This window comes from Kwoniella shivajii, chromosome 6, assembly GCF_035658355.1.
Source record: "Kwoniella shivajii chromosome 6, complete sequence".
Classification (NCBI taxonomy): domain Eukaryota; kingdom Fungi; phylum Basidiomycota; class Tremellomycetes; order Tremellales; family Cryptococcaceae; genus Kwoniella; species Kwoniella shivajii.
Genome location: NC_085913.1, coordinates 80,681 through 94,775, shown reverse-complemented (window position 1 = coordinate 94,775; position 14,095 = coordinate 80,681). Strand labels below are relative to the sequence as shown.

Here is a 14,095-nt window from a genome sequence, read left to right as displayed (position 1 = left end):
TGCAAGCGACGATATCAAAATGGATGAAGCGGAGGTAATCGATTTGGTGATCATTTGTCTTTTCCCCGAACTCCTGATTGGCAAGTACGTACTACTAACCTTTTTAGTCGTCTATGAAAATAATTCCGTTTTACTTGGAGCAGTACCGCTGATCCTCATTGGTCCAATGCATGCTATACTCATATCTATTTCTTCTGTTGATGTATCTATCAGAGATCTCGACCTTAAGCGACGCCAGAGGTAGATGTACAGCTGAACTGAAATTTTGAAAGATAACAGATATGTATATAAGTTAACGATGCAATGAGAGAGATAGGTGGATCATATTGTCCTCCTCATTCGTTTTCCGATACCCATCACTACTGATCACCGAACCTTTGAAGATGTCGGACCAAGCTGAGAAACGTCTAGTACGCAAGCTTGACTTGCATATCATGCCATGGATCATCGTATCCTATCTATTGAAGTGAGTATTCCATGCCTTTCTACCAAAATTAGGCCGCCATAATAAACTGACTTGGGGGCTGTAACAGCTATTTGGATCGAACCAATCTTGGTAACGCGTAAGTCTGTCAGTGGTTCCGGTAGGGCACTAGCTGACATGGAACAGTCGTACACTCAACAATGATAAGCCTGGAGAATCGCTGGTTGAGACACTCAAGCTTGCCGGTGATAAATATAATCTCGTAGTAGCGATCTTCTTTGTGTGAGCTTTTGCCCGAAGTCTTCTTCTTCAATCGATCAATCAAGGATTGCAGCTGATAGATAACGAATCCATAGACCTTATGTGATTTTTGAATTTCCCAGTAACATTGCTCTCAAATACTTTACACCCAGTAGATGGATTGCCCGAATCATGGTTTCTTGGGGAATCGTTACTATCTGTTCAGCCGCGGTGAAAACATACACGGGAATGATCGTTTGTCGAATATTCTTAGGTATTGCAGAAGCTGGATTCTTCGTGAGTACATTTTCTCTTGGCAATATTTAGTATGGACACTGGCTGATGTGTTATACTATAGCCTGGTATCATGATGTACCTTTGTTTCTGGTACAAGCCATCTGAACGAGCGACTCGAATGGCGATCTTTGCAGCTTCCATCGCTGTAGCAGGAGCTTTTGGGGGTCTTATTGCTACTGGAGTTTCCTTCATGTCTGGTAAAGGCAATTTATACGGATGGCAATGGTTATTCATCCTTGAAGGTATTCCAGCTGTCATAGTTGGAGTATTAATATACTTCTTCTTGCCCGATTTCCCCGAAACTGCCAAGTTCTTATCCGAAGAAGAGAGAGAATTGGCTGTTACGAGATTAGGTCCTTATGCTCCCAAAGGTCAGTCGTGCAATACTGAGGAAGAGATAGATAGACCGCTGACGTATATTTGTAGGCACTGATAAACACTTTGACAAGGTCGAATTCATCGCCACTATCAAATCTTGGCACTTCTGGGTTTTCTCGTGAGTTCCTATTATAGTGTGTATCTTATGGAACAAAGTGATTCTAATTTTTGTTCAGGTTACAATACTTCTTCATGACCAACTCCCTCAATGCTTTCGGATACTTCGCACCTACGATCATCTCAGCCATGGGATTCAAAGGATGTAAGCTTTTACTTTCGATTATTGAATAGCACACGTATGGAAGCTGATCGTCGCTATGTCAATAGACCAAGCACAATTGCTCACTGTCCCTCCAAACGCATTCGCATTCTTCGTCATCATTGGAAATGCCATGTGGTCCGATAAACGAAAAGAACGACCCACGCATATCATCGGCGGACTTATCCTTGTCGCCATAGGATATATCCTTTTAGCTACTGTCAAGGGTGTTGCGGGTCGATATATCGGTACATGTCTCATCGCTTGTACCAACGCAGCTGTCATTCCCTTCATCGCGTACCGAACTGCTACTGTTACAGGAGCTACAAGTACAGCTATAGCCACAGGAGCTATGATTGCTATCGCAAATTGTGCAGGTGCTGTTGCTCCTTATCTATTCCGATCAAAAGATTCACCTCACTAGTGAGTACTGTCTCAAGGATTGATAATGAATACAATGCTGACGAATACATTAGCTACCCTGGACTCTGGACTTTGTTTGCAATGCTTGGTGCCTCCATCGTATTGACTGGTGGATTGTGGTACAAGCTCGGCTCTTCGAGTGAATACAGAGACAGATTGGAAGAAGTAGAAGACGAAGCACAGTATGTCGGTCAAGTCAAACTGCCTCAATTGGGACGAGGTGGAGCAAAGAATGACGAAGAAGCCGCGGATTACAAGACTCCTACTGCCATCTAAGCTAAATACGTCAGACTTGAACCCCATAAGATTCGCATATGTCGTGGTTGAGAGATTTAATCAGGTTTTGTCGTGTCTGTTTAATGCAGGTATATTCTGATACATATAAAATACATACTCTATACATAGAATCATAGAACCGTTGTCATCATGCAGCGGCTTGGAGATGTCGAGGCACAAAATGAATTGCTGAAGCTACTTTATCTGCATCTTCCAATGCTGCTTTTTTAGCGATTTCAGCAGATTGCATTCGATTTTTAGCCATTGCTTCAGCGATAAACTCTCCGCCAGTCTAATCCAGGAAAAAAATATGTATCAGCATTTGTCTTTTGTTTTATGAACGATCGGACGACTCACGATGGGAGGGTATTTCTTTTGAGGTCCTTGAATTATTGAATCAGTTCTAGCTTGATTGAAAAACGCGATGGAATATCTTGGTCCTCTACTTTCTTGTCCTTCAGGTAACCTAACTCTATGATAAGTTGATTTTAATCTATCATCTGACCATCTCATTAATTGATCTCCTATATTACACACTATCCTATCCTGTCTAGCTTCTACAGGTAACCAATTTTGGCCCATGCCGAAATCACCGACTACTTTTCGTCCAGGACAAACTTCAAGTCCACCTTCGCCGTCTCTCTGGAACAACTACGAATACCTTAAATCAGACCAACATCCCATTTCAGCGCTGAGGTAGAAGATAACGTACCATTGTGAGGACATCGAAATCTGCGTGTGCTCCAGCTCGCCAGAAGTTTGATCCAAAGGTCTTTCCTTCCGTAGAATGATAGTGTAGTAGTCTCAAGACATCTTGAGAATCACCTACTCCTGGATCAACGGTCCCTTCAGTGAAAGTATTGAGGGGAAGTCCAAGACCTTCTGCGAAACATTCCATTACTTTGACGGAAAGGCTGAGTGCACGATCAGCTTATCAGTTTTCTCTGACAAGTCAAATTACCGGCTATACACGTACTCTCGTATTTGACGCATGAACCTCTCTGCTTTCACTCTGAAATCAGGAATGTCCTCATCGGCAGGCCAAAGTCCTTCCATTCTTGCGAATTGTAATTGGATAGATTCTTTTTGGTCTGCCGTACCTGTTGAAGGTCTAACTTGAGTGTTTTTCTCCCATCCTGCGTTCTTTCCATTTAATGGAGTTTTAGATTTTACTTCATCGGGAAGAGCGAAGAACTGCTTAGATAGCTCGAACGCAGTCTGTACATCTTCAGGAGAGATACCGTGATTTGCCAATGTACTATGAGCAGAAATTAGTCTTGTATTTCCATGTCTCTCTAGCTACCACGGTGATCAGCTGGACTCACAAGAAACCAACGTTTGTAGATGCATCCATCAGTTCATCGATGATTTCTTGACGACGATTGTCGAAATCGTGTAAGCTGATAGTAGGAACTGGCATACTGTTTATTTGTGATTGTGATTATCAGGTGTGTGATAATTTTTGAGCTTGGATTTCATGATCATGTAGAGTTGGATTCACTCCAACACTATTTTATACTCGTATGCATCGTAATCCCAAAATACTTTACAATTGCACCAATAGAAGTCTTATCATTGCCGATACAATCGCTTGACCATCGATTCCGCCGACGTCTCCGAAGTCCGCCGATTACGTCAATGCACGTCCGCCTTCGGTGGAGACTGCATCTCGTTCCCAACTTCAGCTTTTCTAAATTTGTGTATCCGTCTCGACGAGCTCAACATCATAGTCAAAAGTGAACCTGGTTGTCTCCTCTCTCAGAAGTCCTACCCTAGTCATACCGTGTCAAAATGTTCAAGCTACTCTACACCCTTCTACCTCTCGTTGTACTCGGCTATCAAGTTGAGATACATCCGGAATATCAAGCTGGATTAGCTATCAACGATGTACCTGCAGAAAGGAGATTACATTGGATGAGAGTTGCCAATGAAGCAGTCTACGCTGATGGACATCCTTGTCCTCAAGCACCATTCGGTACGGCGATAGTCAATACCACATCAGATGAATTGGTTTGTGTCACTTCTAATAAAGTCGGAGTGACTGGAAGTGAGTGATTCCCCTTTCCAAAAACCCTCATTTCTGACCTGGACGCGCAAAGCTGAATTTAAGGCGAATCGCAGATCCTGCTATGCATGGTGAAATATCAGCTATCACTCATTGTACGGATGTCTTGACACAAAAGGGTCTATCACCTCAGGAGATCTTGGCATCATGGAAAGATTTCAGCTTGTATACCAACGGAGAACCGTGAGTCATGTTTTTGGCATCCACAAGTCCCATTGATACTGAGCTCGAGCTGGAATGCAGATGTCCAATGTGCGCATCCGCTATACGCTGGGCTGGCTTCAAAGAGGTCATTTATGGATCTAGTATAAGGACAATCGCGGAGAGTGAGTTATCCAAAAGAAAAGATCAAAGCTCATCACTTGAATTTCAGATGGTCGAAATCAAATTTACATCCCTTCATCCCAGATATGGGAGAAATCATACTCGTTAGGTCATGCAACACTCATGTATATTTTCAATGCAAATCGGATCGATAGTTGGACAAGCGCTAATTGGTTGATGGTTGATAGGCTTGGAAACATTTTGACTGAAGAGACAGATGTATTTTTCGCTCATCAATTCAACGAATCAGCACCATGTCGTGAGTTTCCGTTCATGTCGCATTTGTCGCGTTGCTTGAAATCGAAATTGACAGGCTAATTGAATTGTGAAGCTACCGGTTGTGAACGGCAAGCTGTCCCTGGAAAACGAGTGCATGCATGTACGCCAGTTGACAATTGGCAAGAAGTAGTCAAGAAAGCAGGAAAAGGATTAGCGTTAACGCAGAGTCAATCTCAAGGACATGATGAGCTGTAGAAATATTATATTTTATACATGCATGCAGAATTATGCATCAACTCCTATACTTCAACCCGATTTCATATAGAGAGATCCCAATTAGATAAATCTCTGTATCAGCCGTGCATGTGGTATGCAGCAGCTGATGTTTCGTCATCAGTTTCTGTCATCCACTGCCATTTCGATCGTTACAGGGAGCATCGAAAAGATACTCAAGGTACAACTGTATGTGATCCGATTCGCTGAATTTAAAACCCGATGATATCGTATCCCACAAATTTAGCACTAGATGGTTTTGAGTTTGTAATTTCCTTATCTTTGCACTTGGACCTATGGAACCCTGAATCTCGTAGGCGGGGTAGAGCCAAGACGTTGGTCTCCACCAATGAGCTTTTACTATACGACTCCATCTTCTCCTTTTTTTTTGGTTGTAATACCAGCAAACAGCTTCTTAACGTTATTCAAATCTTTTAATCCATTCTTGCTCCGCCGATATCCGACGAAATTTCATTCATTCACGGGTTGACGTATGACATGTTTGCACTAAAGACATTCCACTGGCGGTGATTCTCTTTTCCCGCCGGTCATCAAGGAGCGTTTAAGCGACGACATCCTAAAAGATAAGCAATTTTATCAATATTATTCACTTGGTTGAAACCGATTTCTTCGGTATTGAGATTTATGCATTTAGTATATAAAACACGAGCTGAAAGATCCAATTTATGAGATCTCTTTTCCTTCCCTATCCCAAAAGCAAATAAAAGCTGATCACAACAGAAGCACCTGAAACGGATCGAATCATCTTCATTTCAACGATTAAAATGTCAACATCACGTAACATCGAACCTGAAAGTTCGTATGACAAGACTTCTATGCCAACGGGTGTTCAAGTCCAAACTCTCGAACAAGAAGAAGATCTGGCACATGTACCGACTTCCAGAAGAAGTCGGTTCAAAGCAGGTTTGAAATCACTCACCACTAAAGATGGATGGTTAGGAGACTATGTGAGTTTCAACCAGATAGCCTACAAGAAACGATCAATGCTGATTTACCTCTTATCATCCAGGACTATGGAGCTCTCATGATTCCTAATATTCCTTTTGTCACGAAGAACAGAAGAGAATTACCTTTCTATCATGTCAACCAGAAATTGCCTCATCTTTTACTCTTCATCCTGGGTCTTCAACAGTACGTCACCGTTCTCCTTTCTTACTTACGCTTATTAAGCTGATTAAATGTGTGTGATTATAGTGCTTTGGCGATGGTCGGTGGTTTAGTCACTCCACCATTACTTCTAGGTGGTCCAGCAGGTGCCAACTTGGGTACAGATGCTCAATTATACCTCGTCTCAGCTTGTTTGATCTGGTGTGCTTTCGGTACTGCCATTCAAATCTCTAGATTCAGGATCCCTAAATCTGGATACTACTTTGGAACTGGTTTGATCAGTGTTACCGGAACTTCTTTCGCTTTCACCAATGTAGCATTAGCTTATCTCAGTCAATCAGTAAGTGTCCATCATATTCAAAAGGATTAATACGATTTGCTTATCATTTGTTTTTGCAGTACGCCAATGGAACATGCCCTATGTCCGCCGATGGTAAAACCAAGCTTCCGTGTCCTAAAGAGTTCGGAGCCATCTTGGGGACAGCCACTATGACCGGTATCTTCGCTATTGGATTATCATTCGTTCCCCCTCGAGCTATCCGAAAGATGTTCCCTCCTCTAGTTACTGGAACCATGTTAACTTTTATCGGAGCCGCTTTGGTCAAATCAGGAGTAACCAATTGGGCAGGAGGTTCAGGTTCTTGTGCCACTGATCACACTATCAAATGTGTCGCTGGTACACGAGCGGAATTCTGGGGATCAGGTGCTTTCTTGGGATTGGGTTTCTCATGTTTCATCACTATTATCATCTGTGAGATCTTTGGTTCAGCATTCATGAAATCAGCTTCAGTCTTCCTTGGTTTGATCGTTGGAATGGTCATTGCCGCCGTCACCGGTTTCTTCAACAAGGCAACGATCACAAATGCGCCTGCCGGTTCATTCCTCTGGACTCATACTTGGAGTCTATCAATCAGAGGTGAATTGGTCTTACCTATGATTGCCGCTTGGGCTGTCATCGTCGCCGAGACTATCGGAAACGTCACTGCTTCATCGGATGTTTCAAGATTAGAGATCACAGGAGAGACTTTCATGACCAGAGTTCAAGGTGGTATGCTTGCCGGTGAGTGTGAACTCTGTCACTTTAACAAAACAAAGCAAATGCTGACCGTCATATAGATTCGGTTATGGCAACACTCGCTGGACTCGCTACCGTACCTCCACTTACCACCTTTTCTCAAAACTCTGGAGTCATTGCTTTAACTCGGAACGCTTCTAGATCATCAGGCTATATGTGTGCTGTCATTCTGTTCTTGATGGGTGTCATTGGAAAATTCGGTGCCATCTTCGTAGCTGCACCATCAGCAGTCATCGGCGGTTTCACCACATTCCTTTTCGGTGCGGTAGCTACATCAGGATTGAGGGTATTGGCATACTGTAAATGGACTAGGAGAGATCGATTTATCGCCACTGTCGGTGTAGCTTTAGGTTTAGCAAGTTTGACTGTACCTACTTGGTTCTCTTACTTGTTCACTTACACAGGTACAAGTGGTGAGTCTATAACAATCGTTCTCGAGTACGCCAAGTAATGTATAGCTAATCATTGGACTCGTTTGTTTCATTAGCCGGAAAGAAGGGTCTGATCCAAGCTATCGTCCTCATTGTGGAAGAGCCTTATCTTATCTCAGCTATGGTCATGTGTCTTCTCAACGTCGCGTTACCAGACGAAGAAGCCGAAGCTGGATCAAGTTCCACCATCGAAGAGAAGAAAGAATGGAACGAACCTGGAAGTTTGGCAGGTGGACCTTCCACAAGTGCCCCTCGGCCTCTTACTCCAGAGCTTGTTTAGAATAGTACCAGTGATATCTTTTGTATGTGAAAAGTCAGCGAAGGATGGCAAAAGATTACCTATATAGTTATAGTTGTTCACGTTTCATGATGAGTTTGGTTGTTCTCAGTGTTAGTCTCGTATGGAAAATGCATTTTTCCCCTTCATCTATGATCAGCAATTCTTCATCACAAATATGCAGCGGGCTTTGAACATAAGTGTGCAACCAAAATGATCAGTTGAAGCGATGACTGCAGTGCATGAGCCACGTCCACCCTAAATCAAGATGGAGCACCAAGAAAGTCAAATCCGTAACTACCTAATGAACCATCAAATAACCTGCCTACATCCGGTACGGTCTCCTGCAAACTGGCCAATAAGCCATTCATATCTTCTTGAGACCAAGTGAAAGGCGATGTCAAGTCGATCGCTGTGGGCTGGAATTGAGTCGAGGTCGGAGTAACCATTTCGGATTGCGGTGTATGTGCGGTTGAGGGAGGAGCAGATTCAAGCAGGACATCTTCTGGTCTGTTTTCTCATTATTTTGTCAGAAAATAGACACGTCTTACGATTCTGGTTCGCACTCACAGTCTAATTTTCTTAACCATCTTAGCCATACCTGCCTCACCTCGTTTCCTCTTCTTATCACCCTCTTTAATCAAATCTTCAAGTACCTGTAAGCCCCTTCTAGCGACTCTACTAGTAGGTGCTAGTCTTTGCAACGCTCGTCTAGCTTTCTCGACCTCTCCTTTCCGCTTATTCACGATCTCATGGTTTCCCTTATTCTCTATCAGGTCTAGGGCTAGTACGACACCGGCGGCTAAGGTATGATATGGGATAGTCCATAGTGCTTGTGAACCTGATCGAGTGTCCATTTCCCCGATGATAGATTGGGCAGCTTTGATGCATTCCTTTTGCGCGATAGCTCTTTCCGAAGCAGATCCGCCGCGAGCGAGGAAGGCTCGATAGATGACCAGGATTTTATGAGAAGCAGAAATGACAAGGTAGTGAAGCATGTTAGATGTCCAAGAAGGGGTGGATGAAGATAATTTGGGTAGTTGAGAAATTAGTCGTAAGATATGACCAGCCGATTCGTTGACCAGAGACAGAGCAGAGGAAGGATTCGGAGAATGACGAAGTCGATGAAATGTCTTTTGCAATATCGATGCGGTTTGGGACGAAAATCGGGATTTACTGAATGTTGATATTTCAGTCCGACGCACGACTATCCACTGAGTACAGATCGAAAAGAAATGCGCACTTACAATGCCACTGTAGGCTGTGAATCGGGATGAGAAACAATATGACCATTGGCTAAGTCTTCATCTGTACAATTGTGCGGAATAGGTGTGTTGAAATGATCAGGGTGCACAGCTGATTCATCAAGATATCAGCTCAAGGATAGAAAGTACGGATAACCGGATTTCAGTGACTCACACCACAGTCCACGGAAAGGAATCGCAAACCAGTCCTGCAAAAATGTCAGACAATTGTCAGGATGGACGTTGAGAACGAAATATTATCACTCACTTCCATCGTCAAAGACCACCAAACCCTTTTACCAATCTGCCAATCTATAGGCGTTTTATCCCTGACTCTTCCCAATGAATGCAGGTTCAATGATTGTGCCATTTTGATACCGATCGCCAAGAGGGACGAAAGCAAGTCTGAATCACACACATTATGTCCACACAATGTGAGAATCGCAATTGCTTGACACGTGAACATGGATGGACTAGAGAGGAAACTGGCATGGTGAAGTGCTGCCATGGAAGATGATATGAGTGCGGTAGGCAGAACGTATCGGTCGGCTGTTTGGGGGCGTTTCAACATTGACCATTTGATGAGATACATTTGGGAAGGACGTGTCTACTCACCTTCATTTAAGCCACATGCCACGGCTTCTTCGTCTACCATTTGATGGACGGCTATAGCTTGCAATACGTAGAACAGAGCTACCCACGCGCCGTCCAACCTTGCCCATCCCTCGCGGTTAATGACGTCGTAGAAAACATGGACTTCTTCCCAGAAATGTGGAAAGTAGACGCAGGCATGTTGCCAATAGACATTATGCTGGTGGAAATTCAGGATGGAATTGACGATATGTTGAGGAAGAAGCGAATCTGTGACTGAATCAGGTGGTATGCGACCGGGTTCCGTAAGGATATGACGATTCACGACTGCTATCAAGGATGTTTGTTGAGTGGAGATGGTTTCTTCTCCTCCTAGTCTACGATCTAATCCAAGAGCGAAGAATTCCAATGTAGTAGCTGCGTCTTCTGGTCCATCAGGTTCTGCTGATTGAGAGATGCTGTCCCCTTTCTGTCCTACAGTCTTCTCCAACTCCGTTATTCGCTTTCGTAAAGTATTCAGCTCGTGATGTAGACTCTGCCGCAATGCTTCGATTTCTGAGCTACTTGTATATGACTGGCATCAATTACCCTTCGAAACATTTATGCTTCCTGGCGAGCGGATGCATTGACTCACACTGGATGGTCATGTCGAGGTTCAGGTGAAGGGACGATGTACTGTGATTCCAGTCTGCATGATTCTCTCACACCGCGTCTAGTGCATACGTCACATGGTATTTGTTTGTTACATCTGGTTTTTCGTCTGATACATTCCGTACAACTGGACAAATCGCATCACGAAGAGATAAGCATGTTATCGTTTGTCATATTGCTATCACCGTTCGATCACGATCATCTCTGACGCACCTCTTTGCTGGTCGTTGTGATATCCTGATGGGATGAAGTGGAGTTTCTGCTTGCATTTAGAGGTAGATCATGACGCGAAGGGGATGATGAAAGTTTTTGACAGTAGTATAGATAAGAAGATGTGACAGTGGAGCGTTGTTGGTCCTCAGTGATCAAATGAAATGGGATGGAATCAAATTAAATGTATCCCATTGAAATGACCGATAAGAAAAAGGTCCCGCTAAATCAAACAGGTTAGTCTGGATGTTCAGGAACCGGGCGGAGCTTGTGTTTTGTGATATTAGTATGATACGATCACAGTTTATGCACCACGCGGTGTGACACGTCAGAATAAGTCATTCGAAATAAAAGAAATGAAAAATGCCAAGACATTCTCAACAATCGTTTAATATGCACTTTTAGGCGAATTTCATTAGGGTTAGTAAAAAACCTTCATCTATCTTTTGCCTGTCTCTCTTCCCTCTCTTCCCACATCTTGGCTCTCCATTTCTCCCCTCGTCGCGGTGCCTGAATCAAGTGACAGATAGAGTACCAGGATGATCATCTTTCTAGATAAGCCTCTCTCTCTCTCTCTCTCTCTCACCCTGTGGGATCTGTGCGCCAACGCATAAACACAGGGAAAAGCAAGGAGGGAAGAACATATTCCCAAATTCGAAAAAAAAACAAAGATATCAGAATGACAGATCAAGCCAATCAACTGACAGACAAACAGACTCCATCTCACTTGCACTTTGCACTTTGGCAATACTACTCGTATTAATTCCAAATCAAAATCCCTTTGCCAATTTCAATCTCCCCTTTTTCTTCTCTTATCTGCTGATCAAATCTCATTCAAACCAAGAAAACAGCGCACGGTGCACACGACCACAGTAAAGAGAAAAATACAAAACCCCCCCTCTGAAACTTCCCACATCTTTTCCATTATTTCATTTTACCTGTTCATTCTCTCATCTCCTAAATAACACATTTCCGTTCAAACGTCACAAATTCAACATGACGATTGAACGATACGATGACTCCGCGCCTTATGAGCAGCAGGAGAAGAAAGATCTTCCCGCTGATACCTATGCAGGGCCAGCAGGGGAGGAGATCCAGCCCAGAGAGGAGGAGACCCATAGAGCTTTGAAGAGTAGACAAATCAGTATGATAGCCATCGGTGGTGCCATCGGTACGTATCACCCGTGAGAATGAGTGTTTCGCAAATGCTGATTTTATTCGCATAATCTAGGTACTGGTCTTGTCATTGGTTCTGGTACCAGTATCGCTCGATCAGGTCCTGGTTCAGTGTTCGTCGCGTACTGCATCATGGGTGTCGTCTGTTTTGGTGTACTCTTGGGTGCGTATCTACTCCACCTCGATGATGTTTCGCGACCTGCGAGATTACATTTCTGATGATTGGAATTCGATAGCTCTCGGTGAAATGAGTACCAAATACCCAACCAAGAAGGGTTTCGCGGGTCACGGTACAAGATGTGTCGACCCTGCTTTCGGATTTGCTACTGCCGTCATCTATCTTTGTAAAGTGAGTATAGCATCTTTATGGTACTCTGAGCCGAGCACATCACCTTACTCTTTCTTTCTGTGCAGTACCTCATCTTATCTCCCAATCAAATTGTTGCCGGATCTTTGGTCATTCGATACTGGAACGCCAAAATCAATGGCGCCGTTTTCGTTACCATCTTGATTGTGTTCGTCATCGCTATTAACACCCTAGGTGTTAAATGGTTTGGGGAGGTCGAATTCTGGTGAGTTATGTATTCATACAGATTCCTGTACGTGACGCTCGTTAGCTTACCACCCTCATCATCAGGCTCTCTTTCATCAAGATTCTGACACTCACCGGTCTCATCTTGCTTGGTTTGATCATCGATTTGGGAGGTGTTCCCGGTCAAGATAGACTCGGTTTCGCTTACTGGAAACATGGAAAAGCCTTCAAGCCATACAAAACCACTGGTACCGAAGGACAATTCCTCGGTGCGTCAACCAAAGCTTTCGTTCTGTGAATAAGTGACTGATATTGCATACAGGTTGGTGGAACGCTATGGTACTTGCTCTTTTTGCCTACACTGGTTCGGAGTTAGTAGCCATTACTGTTGGAGAAGCCAAGGTAAGCGTGTTTCAAATCCTACCTTTTTGGAACCTTTTATTCATAATCGATCAACCTGTACAGAATCCAAGAAAAACTGTACCAGCGGCTATCAAGAAGACTTTCTTCCGAATTATCTTCTTCTACATCTTCTGTATCCTCATTGTCGGAATGATCGTCGACTCAAGCTCCAAGTTACTCGCTCAAGCAGCTGCCAAAGGTACAGCTGGTGGTGCGTCCGCCTCTCCTTTCGTTGTCGCTATTCAAGCTGCCGGTATCAAGGGTCTCCCTTCTGTTATCAATGCCTGGTAAGTCTTGTGTTATGTTTGCGGGTTCACCCCGTGCTAACCTTATGTCGCAGTATCTTGATCTTCACTATCTCGGCTGCCAATTCTGATCAATATGTTGCTGTAAGAATAAATTCTCATGTCCACTCCACTTTTGCTATTGTATTTACTGATCAGTTCACGCACAGACGCGAACACTCTATGGAATGGCCAAAGACGGACACGCACCTCGAATCTTCACCAAATGTACATCTCGAGGTGTACCTTGGGTTGCTTTCATGTTCACCGGAATGTTCATGGGTCTTGCTTACCTCGTCGCTGACTCTGACGCTTTGGTAATCTTCAACTACTTTGTCAATACTGTTACCATTCTTGGTGGATTGACTTGGGTATCCATCTTGTCTTCTCACGTTGGTTTCATGAGAGGTGAGTTTTTACACAATATAATGGGACAAACATGTTCTATTAAAGTCATCATATTGCTGGTGCTGAATCAACTGTTGCGACACAGGAATGAAGGCTCAGGGCATCTCGCGTGACACGCTTCCCTACAAAGCACCTTTCGAGCCTTACCTCACCTACTTCTCCTTATTCATGATCTGCCTCGTTTGCCTCTTCAAAGGTTTCGACGCATTCATGCCATTCAATTACAAGAACTTCATCACCAACTACATCGGTATTCCAGTCTACGTCATCTCATATTTCGGTTACAAAAGTGAGTTTCGTTAGATCGTATGGGTAGCGTACTAGACTGACTAATTCTTTGCCTTAGTCTTCTACCGAACCAAGGCCGTCAAGATGCATGAGATGGATCTTACTTCAGGAGCAAGAGAATTCTACGACATTGATGACGACGTCGAGGAAGAACAAAGATACACTTCTATGACCTGGAAAGAGAAGGCCTTATTCCAAATTAAGAACTGGTAATCCAAGT

At 43.6% G+C, this 14,095-nt stretch overlaps 6 protein-coding genes across 6 annotated transcripts; 4 read left to right on the top strand and 2 right to left on the bottom strand.

The window, feature by feature from the left end:
* Positions 1-383: 383 nt before the first annotated feature.
* IL334_004540 (uncharacterized protein) lies at positions 384-2,297 on the top strand (the record flags this gene model as incomplete). Its single annotated transcript, XM_062936257.1, has 9 exons — positions 384-466; positions 534-563; positions 611-706; positions 781-961; positions 1,023-1,332; positions 1,388-1,457; positions 1,516-1,601; positions 1,667-2,021; positions 2,075-2,297. The coding sequence occupies 9 exons, from the start codon at positions 384-386 to the stop codon at positions 2,295-2,297; spliced, it is 1,434 nt and encodes a 477-aa protein (XP_062792308.1).
* Positions 2,298-2,445: 148 nt separating this feature from the next.
* On the bottom strand, positions 2,446-3,717 carry IL334_004539 (uncharacterized protein; the record flags this gene model as incomplete). Its single annotated transcript, XM_062936256.1, has 5 exons — positions 2,446-2,589; positions 2,655-2,948; positions 3,010-3,211; positions 3,274-3,555; positions 3,623-3,717. 5 exons carry the CDS (start codon positions 3,715-3,717, stop codon positions 2,446-2,448), a joined length of 1,017 nt encoding a protein of 338 aa, XP_062792307.1.
* A 371-nt stretch (positions 3,718-4,088) lies between these two features.
* Positions 4,089-5,160, top strand: IL334_004538 (uncharacterized protein; the record flags this gene model as incomplete). The annotated part of the gene is made up of 6 exons (XM_062936255.1): positions 4,089-4,344; positions 4,419-4,545; positions 4,606-4,688; positions 4,736-4,811; positions 4,875-4,945; positions 5,018-5,160. 6 exons carry the CDS (start codon positions 4,089-4,091, stop codon positions 5,158-5,160), a joined length of 756 nt encoding a protein of 251 aa, XP_062792306.1.
* Positions 5,161-5,963: 803 nt separating this feature from the next.
* Positions 5,964-8,092, top strand: IL334_004537 (uncharacterized protein; the record flags this gene model as incomplete). The annotated part of the gene is made up of 6 exons (XM_062936254.1): positions 5,964-6,146; positions 6,209-6,330; positions 6,394-6,646; positions 6,706-7,366; positions 7,423-7,794; positions 7,869-8,092. 6 exons carry the CDS (start codon positions 5,964-5,966, stop codon positions 8,090-8,092), a joined length of 1,815 nt encoding a protein of 604 aa, XP_062792305.1.
* Positions 8,093-8,352: 260 nt separating this feature from the next.
* On the bottom strand, positions 8,353-10,844 carry IL334_004536 (uncharacterized protein; the record flags this gene model as incomplete). The annotated part of the gene is made up of 8 exons (XM_062936253.1): positions 8,353-8,599; positions 8,660-9,265; positions 9,337-9,445; positions 9,509-9,542; positions 9,602-9,882; positions 9,949-10,484; positions 10,559-10,702; positions 10,789-10,844. 8 exons carry the CDS (start codon positions 10,842-10,844, stop codon positions 8,353-8,355), a joined length of 2,013 nt encoding a protein of 670 aa, XP_062792304.1.
* Positions 10,845-11,781: 937 nt separating this feature from the next.
* IL334_004535 (uncharacterized protein) lies at positions 11,782-14,088 on the top strand (the record flags this gene model as incomplete). Its single annotated transcript, XM_062936252.1, has 11 exons — positions 11,782-11,956; positions 12,017-12,124; positions 12,198-12,310; positions 12,376-12,533; positions 12,599-12,762; positions 12,816-12,895; positions 12,959-13,182; positions 13,236-13,284; positions 13,350-13,587; positions 13,673-13,876; positions 13,934-14,088. 11 exons carry the CDS (start codon positions 11,782-11,784, stop codon positions 14,086-14,088), a joined length of 1,668 nt encoding a protein of 555 aa, XP_062792303.1.
* Between the last annotated feature and the right edge of the window lie 7 nt (positions 14,089-14,095).